The sequence below is a fragment of the Papaver somniferum genome, chromosome 5 (assembly GCF_003573695.1).
Source record: "Papaver somniferum cultivar HN1 chromosome 5, ASM357369v1, whole genome shotgun sequence".
In the NCBI taxonomy this organism is placed as follows: domain Eukaryota; kingdom Viridiplantae; phylum Streptophyta; class Magnoliopsida; order Ranunculales; family Papaveraceae; genus Papaver; species Papaver somniferum.
In genome coordinates this window covers 50,857,726-50,867,587 of record NC_039362.1, presented here as the reverse complement: position 1 = coordinate 50,867,587, position 9,862 = coordinate 50,857,726, and the positions used below count along the sequence as shown (strand labels likewise).

At 36.2% G+C, this 9,862-nt stretch overlaps 1 protein-coding gene across 1 annotated transcript; it reads left to right on the top strand.

The window, feature by feature from the left end:
• Positions 1-630: 630 nt before the first annotated feature.
• On the top strand, positions 631-1,388 carry LOC113279036 (40S ribosomal protein S26-like). The gene is made up of 4 exons (XM_026527754.1): positions 631-695; positions 813-905; positions 1,023-1,113; positions 1,225-1,388. Exons 1-4 carry the CDS (start codon positions 693-695, stop codon positions 1,386-1,388), a joined length of 351 nt encoding a protein of 116 aa, XP_026383539.1. The 5' UTR covers positions 631-692.
• The last annotated feature ends 8,474 nt before the right edge of the window (positions 1,389-9,862 follow it).

The window sequence follows — 9,862 nt, the reverse complement described above, 5'->3', positions numbered from 1 at the left end:
AAAAAATCCAACACCAATTTTATCACTTACAATACCACCAATACCGAAAGAAACATACCTCATCCGCCGTCGCTGCTACACCACCATCATAAATCGTAACCTGAAACCGATCTCGATCTATTTGAATCCGATTTCAAATTCAGTTTTTAGAAGAAAAAGAAGAAAGTGGTCGTAATTGCAGAGGTGGTGGTGGAGATGTTGTTGATGATAGTTCGATTAAATCTGAATCCATTAGTGGCGGAGAAGGTGGTCGTAGTTGCATAGGTGGTGGTGATGGAGATGTCTGTTTTAAGAAGAGAATGAGAAAGTAATTTTCGATCTGGAAAGATGGAGATGTAGATCGTGATTAAGGAGATGGTGGTGGTAGTTAGAGCTGGCAAACCAAGCCAAAACCCGCGGGTTGGCCCGTCCCGTCCCGTGAAAACCCGCACCCGTCCCGGATGGTAACTAAACAAGACAGGCGCGGGTTGGCTTGTGAAGAAACGGGTTAACCCGACCCGTATCGTGAAACCCGCGGTCTAGCTCGTAACCCGTAATTTCATACCCTGCTGAAACTGAAACACGTAGCTTGTTACGTGTCATCCAAATTTCCATCGTATAAAACGGAAAAACCCTAAGCTTCAGAGCAATTGCGGAGAGATTTCTCAAGTTGAGCTTCAGAGGAAGAAGAAGAAGCGGCTGCAAATCACAACATGGTAAGTCCCTCTTTCAATCAAATGAACCCTAAATCATGTTTGAATCTTCATGATAGATGTTGATTTATACAAGTTTATGATTTTGAATTTCTGGTGATTTTGTTTTGATTTCTGTAGACGTTTAAGCGAAGGAATGGTGGTCGTAACAAACATGGTCGTGGTCATGTTAACTTCATCCGTTGTTCAAACTGTGGAAAGTGTTGCCCTAAGGTAACTAATTGATTTCATTTTCACAGATTTGATTTGATTTTTTCTTGGGATCTGATATGAATGGATGTAGATTTTCTGATTCAGTAGTTTTTTTTTTGTGGTGGTGATTTGGAATAGGATAAGGCAATCAAGAGATTTTTGGTGAGGAATGGGAACATCGTTGAACAAGCTACTGTTAGAGATGTTCAGGAAGCTTGTGTCTATGATGGCATGTGTTTTTTGGAAATGATTTTTTTTGTTTTTTGGATTGATTTTGGGTGTTTACTGTGATTTATAGATTGATTTTGATTTTGGGTGGTGATTGATTCTTTATGTGTAGGATACACTTTGCCTAAATTGTACGCCAAGATGCTTTACTGTGTGTCTTGTGCTATTCATTCTCATGTGGTGAGAGTTCGTTCTAGAGAGAAGAGGAGGAACCGTGACCCACCTCAACGTTTCAAGCGTCGGATATGTGCCCTGCACTTTTGTTTCTCATTATGAATGATTGGATGGTTTTGTTTACTTTATTTTTTACCTGTGTAGCTGTATTTTCTTGTGTCGGTAACGAAGAGTTTGTCTCATAGTTTTGCGTGATTTTGTGAGTTAACTAGTTAGTAACCAATGTTGTGGACTCTGGTGAATTTTTTTAATGTGTAATGCCGATTTTGGTTTTTGGAATGCGGCATTGGGTTTGTTCTGAAGTAATTGGTAAATGCCAAAGAGGTGCATCTGAGAATCCTTGTAGCTATTCGTTCATGATGTACATTAAACTTAAACTGCTTCCATTGATCATGCATACTATTAGGATCTCTATGCTTTGTGTATTAGTTATTTAACCAGTTAGTAGCCACAGTTGTGGACTATTGTGAATTTTTTTTTATGTGAAGTGTCCAATTTGGTTTTTAGCATTATGCAATGTGACAATGGATTTGTTGTGATGGAAATGTAATTCCAACTTTTATAATTGGTTTAGTGTAAGTATTAACTGCCGAAGAGGTATATTACAGGCATTCTTGTAACCATTCCTCTGTTTTGTTCTTTTACGCTGCTTCTGTTTATCATACACATCATAGTGCTCTATAGTTAGGTTCATTTATGGTAGTGTGTACCTTCCCTTCACCCTGTTCTTTTCAATGACTTGCAACTTAAACAACTGTTAATTATCATGAAATTGTATGTGGTTGTAGTTTTCAATGACTTGCAACTTACCAGTATCTCCAAATATTGCATAGAATTGGAGATGTTTTTTTGATAGTTAACACTTTTTTTGATTAACCACACAATATATATTTTGTGCAGGAAGTGGTTATTAATATTGTCGCACTTGGTGATACAAATTAGAAACACTGGTATCTACAGTCTCGGTCTCGGAAGTTTATTTTCATTATTTATCAATTATCATCATGAACTGATGAAGTACTGTGTAACTGTAACTAAAGTACTAAATTAAACTACTAATGACTAGTATGATAGTATCTGTGTCTGTGTTTCTTTAAATGCAAAATTAGTTTAGTTTTGCAATTTTGAGTTTTTGAATTGATATACCAAATGAATTGGATGAATGTTAGATACTTAGGTTGTAGCTTGTAGGAAAGGAACTTTAGATGGCCTGAATGTGGAAGAAAATAGCCCAGAAATTGATTTCTGGCGAGTTGACTCAACAAAAACCAGGTAACCCGTGAGCACCCGTGAACCCGCGAGCTTTACCCGGGACGGGCACGGGTTGGATAAATGACCACCCGTGAAGAATTTCAACCCGCAAGCTTAGGCTTGTATTAAACCGTAACCCGCGGGTTGGTCACAAGCCAGCCCCGTCCCGCCCGTTTGCCAGCTCTAGTGGTAGTTATGGTGATGGTACTGGTGGTGTTGGTTGTGGTGGCGTCGGAGATGGTAGTGATGGCGGCAGCCATGATAAACTGTGTTGCTCGTTTTTTCATCCGAAGTGAAGAAGAAGAAGAGTATATACCGCATAAAAGGTTAAAAATGGAAACACATGAAAATAAATCTTTTAGATAAAATTTCAATTTTGCCATCAGGGATGTATTTATTGTGTGATAAGGATAATTGTATAGACCATCAAAAGTAGGGACAAAAATTCAATTACCACTATCTATACCCACCCAAATTAAATAAATTTAGCAACTGAACATCACTGTCAATGACTCAACAATCAAATTGACCCTCCAATTACATACACAAACAGTGCAGTGGACATCCCATAAAGAAATTCATTAGCTGTCATTAACCTAAATAATCTAAAAAAGACCGGTTAATCCTTGCAGTCCAGGTAAAGAAAATAAATGACAAAAGAAACACAAATGTTAAATTTATATTGACTAAAGGTTCATAACCCTTGCTCCAACAACAGCTGCAACAACCAAATGCAAGTGTATTTTTCTAATATAAGGTAAGACTGACAATTCATGGATTTGGTCGACAAAAGATGCTACAATGCCAATAGCAAAGCCAAATAAAAAGTCTAGGGATGTCTAAGATGCTTATTTCTTGCAATGCAGAGATAATGGGAACTGGGTATCTTGCGACTGTGATTAGCGATATTCAGTATTAACATTATTCCAGAAATACTATACGATGGAAAATAGAAAATGGTATGTCCCAAAATACTATGGAAGCTCATTACGCCTAATTTCTATCTGTGTCCATGCTAGCTTTTTCGAAAAGAACATATACTACTTACTTCGTACTTATAACACCACAATAAGTCAGAATACATGGCCATATACACATGAATTCTACACTCGTACCTAGCACGCCAAACATTAAAAGTACACACCATATAAGAATAAGATGGAATATTATTCATTTCAACATTAAGCTTAAACATTCCATCAGTAGCATAACCTTTTCCTACAAACATTCTGTTTCTAGTAATTGTGCAAAGATCAGATCCAATAGTTTGATACAACCCAGCCTTGTTGAAAAGATAGCCGGAAACAAGGTTCTTTCTTATTTCTGGAGTGTGGAGAACATCTTTCAGCATAAGTGTCTTCCCAGAAGTAAACTTCAGTTCTACCGTACCAGAACCTTTCACAATAGTGTTGTGGGAGTCTCCCAACAACAGTTTCTTATCCTTTGTTTCCTTGATGGGTGTGGGTTCTTGTTTTGATTAGGTTTTCCTTTCCTTTGGTTCTGGTCAGGTTTCATAGGTTTTTTCTTAGGTTTCATGCTCGCTTGAGTTTGATTCTTATTGTTGGAAACAATACGAATCTCTTCCTTTCTATCTTGTTTTCGTGCTTCCTCTTCAATCCTGAGCTTAACAATCAAACTTTCAAGAGAAAATTCCTTAGACTTACGACGCAAAGCATTACGAAAGTCTTTCCAAGTGGGAGGTAATTTATCAGTCACTACAACTACTTGAAATTGTTCATCAATTGTCATACCTTCCGTCATAATTTCATGCGTTATTTTCTGAAGTTCATGAGCCTGAGCAAGAACTGATTTTTCATCCACCGCTTGTTATTTCATGTAGCGGCTTACAACATATTTCTTCGATCCAGCTTCTTCAGTATCGTATTTTTTCTTTAAGGCATCACAAACATCTTTAGCAGTATCAAACGTGGAGTAATATTCATATAAATCGTCAGACAATGCATTGATAATATAGTTCTTGCAATCAAAATCATCATCAACCCATTTTTCATAGGCTTTTTTTTTTCTTCAGCAGTTTGGGTCACAACAGGTTCTTCAGTTTGTTGAGGAGTTGCACTTGTTGCAGCTGGAGTTGCTTTTGTCGCAGCTTTTGCATCTTTTGGATCAGCTGGTTTGATGGAGGTCACCATCAGGTGCAACTTCATCAGTTTGAGGTAGAAGAACATCTTTTGCTTCCATCTTTTGAAATGGAGTCCTTTAAACTTGAACGACTTATTGATATCAGCAACAGTTTTCTTTTCAGATTTCATGGCAGAAGGATCCGTCTTAAAATTGTTAGAACAATTGCCGATTTCACACCTGCAAAACAAAGGTTAATCACAAAACAAAGTGGTGACTGAGTCATGACCAGGTCGCTCTCTTTAAAACGTTTCGTGGATCTGCCTTGAGTTTTGTGCAAGCAGTTCTTTCTTCGTCACAACGTCCCCAGGATAAAACAGCCGAGAAAAACTCTCTTTCCATCTCTCACGCACATTATGAGAGATTGAATACTAACACTCTTTCGAATCTTGCTCAGAATTTTTGGTCTCTTGATTCTCAGAAAAACAATGGTGTAAAACTTATGTTTTTCTGTTCTCAAAAACTGCCTTTTATAGCCTAACATTATAACCAAAATTAATAAAGAATAAATTAAATTTATTGCTTCCATAAAATTTCCATTCAGCAGTCAGTCAAAAAACGGGCAAATAAATTATGCCATAATTATCACAATTAAAAACGTAATTAAGGGCAGAAAACGTTTTCAAAAATATTTTCAAAAATAGCAAAAAATACTTTCCAAATTTAAGAGACCTCCCAAGACCCCGCTCCTGGACTAATGATATATATACTATTTATAAATATATCCAATCATTAGGGGGAGGGATTTGATCCCGAGACCTCACCTTCAAGGTCCAAAATGCTTAACCACTGGGCCAAGCTCGAATTGTTGATATAAATATACAAAAAATTATTTTAAAATATATATCCCAACATTCCCCCACTTATATCTTTAAAATCATTGAGCAAGATCCGAATAGTTATGTGCATAAGCAAATGTATCTTTTGATTTTGAACCTTTATATAGTATTAAATTCTCCGAACTCTGACACAGAGTAAACATATGTATTTGAAATTTATGGAGATAACAAATCACTTAATACACACACAACTATACTAAGAGCAAAGTCCTAAGTGCCAGCACATTACGGCCTTGTGCTTATCCCAGTTTTAATGAATGTTCTAGAGAACTACCCACGTTCTCATAGAAAACGACCACACTTTCTCATTCACATAGGTGAGTCTATCAAAGGTACTCCTGTATCTTGGTACCCCACTCTATATAGAGCTATAAACATCATTAAGAGTTAAAGAACTCAACCTTAACCCGCTTCAGGATATCATGCTATGGGAAAGATGCATGATTCTATCTCCATATCATTTGTGAACCGTTATTCCCTTTGAACCTATTTCTAGGTGGGTATCCATCACAAAATGACTCAATTTCTAGTGGGCAAAAGTGACATGCCTTTAGAGTATATAATACCTTTTCTCTGGCTAATCCTTTCGTCAAAGGATCAGCTAAGTTCTCTTCCGACCTAACCTGATCCACACGTACAACATTAGTTGTGAGAAACTCTCTAACCGTGTTGTGCTTTGGACGTATTTTTCGATTCTTACTGTTATAAAAACAGTTATGTACTTTTGCAATAGCCGCGGTACTATCGCAGTGGACCATAATAGCTGGTATTGGTCTATCCCATACAGGAATTTGAGAAAGCAAGTTTCTCAACCATCCTGCTTCTTCACTATCTTCTGCTAGTGCTATCAATTCAGACTCCATTTTAGATTGAGTCAGAATTGTTTGTTTCTTTGACTTCCAAGACATAACGCCACCAGCAATATTAAACAAATATCCACCAGTGGCCTTGGAGTCATCTGAAAGAGAGTTCCAATCAGCATCGCAGTATCCTTCAAGGACTGCAGGAAATCTCTTATAGTGTAATCCTAGGTTAACGGTCTTTTTAAGATACCGCATAACCCTCTTAACTGCATTCCAGTTTTCCAAACCAGGACAACTTGTAAACCTGCATAAAACCCCCACTGCATATGCAATGTCTGGTCTGGTACAATCGGTTGCATAAGGAAGACTACCAATTATACTAGCATATTCATATTTTCTAATGCTATCACCAGTATTCTTAAACAGTTTAACACTAGCATCAAAAGGAGTACTCACAGGTTTACAATCAAAATAGTTGTACTTCTTTAAAATCTTTTCAATATAATGAAACTGATCCAAAGAAATACCATCACTAATTCTAGTAATCTTAATTCCCAGAATTACACTAGATTCACCCAAATCTTTCATTTCAAAGTTAGACTTAGCATATTCTTAGTTTCTTCAACCACAGACAAGCTTGCACCGAAAATCAACAAATCATCCACATACAAACAAATCATGATGCATGCATTTTTTTTCAAATTATAGTATATGCATATGTCACTTTCATTAATTCTGAAACCATGTGAAATTATCAAATTATCAAACTTTTGATGCCATTGTTTAGGAGCTTGTTTCAAACCATAAAGTGACTTATCTAACTTACATACTTTTTGTTCTTGACCTGGAACAACAAAACCTTCAGGTTGTTCCATATAAATTTATTCTTCTAATTCACCATTCAAAAAAGTTGTTTTAACATCCATTTGATGAACAACAAGATTATGCACAACAGCAACAACAATCAAAATACGAATAGAAGTTAATCTTGTAACAGGAGAATAAGTATCAAAGAAATCTACGTCTTCTTTTTGTCTAAAGCCTTTAGCTACCAACCTAGCTTTGTATTTGTCTACTGAACCATCAGGATTCAACTTCTTTTGAAGTACCCATTAACAACCTATTGCTTTGCCACCAAGGGGTAAATCTGCTAGGTACCAAGTTCCATTAAGATTATGGGAGTCAATTTCATTATCTATGGCTTCTTGCCAAAAACCCGATTCAGGAGAATTAAGCGCTTCTTGAAGACTAGAAGGGTCTTCCTCTAGAGTATAAATTTCAAAGTCATAACCAAAGTTCGTCGCAGTATTAGCCATTTTACTATGCCTAGGTTCAATTTCAGCATCCTTAGTTTCTTCATTTCTAGGTTTTTCTATTCTAAGTTGAGAACTTGTACTAGGTACATCACTAGGTAGAGAACCCCCATTATTTCTAGATTTAAAAGGAAATCCATCTTCAAAGAAATCAGCATCAATATATTCAATAATAAATTTATTATTAAGATCAAAAAATCTATAAGCTTTATTGTTTTGAGCATACCTAACAAAAACACATTCATAAGCTTTACTAGATAATTTTGATCTTTTAGGATCAGGAATACAAACATAAGACAAACAACCCCATACTCTAAAATAAGAAACATTAGGTGTTTTTTTTTTCGAAAGTTCATAAGGTGAAATTTTTGTTTTTGAATTTGTAACACGATTCAAAACATAACAAACAGTCAACAAAATTTCTCCCCTCCAATGAGAGGCAGCACCAGAACTAAGCAAACATGCAGTCACAAGAGTAGTAAAAGTACGATTCTTTCTTTCAGCTTTTCCATTCATTTCAGGGTTATAAGGAGCAGTTTTTTGATGTATAATTCCACAAGATTCATAAATTTCAGTGAATGGTTTACAATCATATACAGTGCCTCTATCACTACGAAATCTCTTAATTTTTCTACCAAATTGATTTGGGACAATTGGAGTTTGATACTTGGGTTTAGACCAACACTAGGCTTTGGTCTAACATTTGTCCAATGTTAGGGCTTGGTACCTGGACCATACGTTGACTGTTGTTGACATTGTTTGACCAAACTTTAATTAATTTGATAAAATAATAATACCGAGTTTACTAATACACCCTCAAAGTAGCCTAGGATCCACCGGCATTATCCTACGGTGCCCCCGTTTCTGCATAAAGAAAATGAAAACAGAAAAAGAAAAAAAAAAATCCTAACTTCTCTGCTTCTTCTTCCTCCTCCGTCTCTGCATAAGAAAACCACATGGATGTAACTTAAACATCATGACCTTCACATCATCCTTCTCCGCCACTACCATAACCTTCACATCATCCTTCTCCACCACTACCATAACCCTATTGATTCCATTAATTTGGTGTTGATCGAACAATATACGAAGAACATAAAGAGAACCCGAATCACTCAAAAAATTAAAATTAGGTTCAATTTTGTCAGTAGATCAAAATGGTTTCTTCTAAATTATCGTTTTTGACGTAAAAATGTGTGATTGAGATGAGTTTCATTGTTAGAATCCCATTATGAAGAAAACGGCGAAGAAGACGAACTTGTTGTTGGGTTTTGTGAAAAAGATGATTTTCAGAACCGCAGAAGTGGGTGATTGATTATTTGTCTTGCTATCCATTCTTTGATTTCGGTTTCTTCCAATTTTAACAGATCTAAATTCAGTTGAAGGATTGAAACTAAGCTTTTTAGGGTGCAATTTTAAATTGAAATTTGTCAATATCTGGATAAAGATAAAGATATACCATTGCTCAATTTGGTTTTGGTTGTTTCTGGTGAATTAAGATCTTGAATTCGCTCAATATGGAGCTGATTCGATTTGGTGATTTGGGGGTTTTAATTTGAGCACAATATAGAGAGTATAATTTCATTTTTAGGGTATTTCAATTGAAATTGAGATAGAGAGGGCTAAGTTCAGTGGTTAAATGACATTGATGTGAAAAAGAAGGAAAATAATGATTCAGTGGATGCTTGCTAATGAACTGGTTTCAGAAGGGTTTGTGATTGATTTTTTATGGCAATGAGTAGCAGATGGGTTAGATTTGATAGAAGAATTGAAATAAGAAATGAGTAAGAGCTGGGTAAAGATGGTGTTTTCCGGTTTAGCTCTGGTTGAATATTGCAGTCCGAAATTGGGTTTGATTTCAGTCTGAAATTTGTAGCAAATCAGGAAAATTGGTGAGGGTTACTGTGATGGTAGTAAGGTGAAATGGTGGTTGTGGCGGTGTTGCAGAGGTAGTGACACGGTAGCAGAGATAGTGATGATACTGGTGGCGGTGATTTGCATAAAGAGGAGGGTCAATCTTGAATCTGTAAAGTGAAGGGTGTATTTGTAAAGTCTTTTAATAATTTCATTTAATACCAATTTTTTAATAATTACTAAACATAAATTCGGACTTAACCTAGTCAACACGGGTAAACGTCGGGTCCAGGTACCAAGCCCTAACGTTGGAAAAATGTTAGACCAAAGCCTAGTGTTGGTCTAAACCTGAGTAACAAACTCTAATTATCCCAATT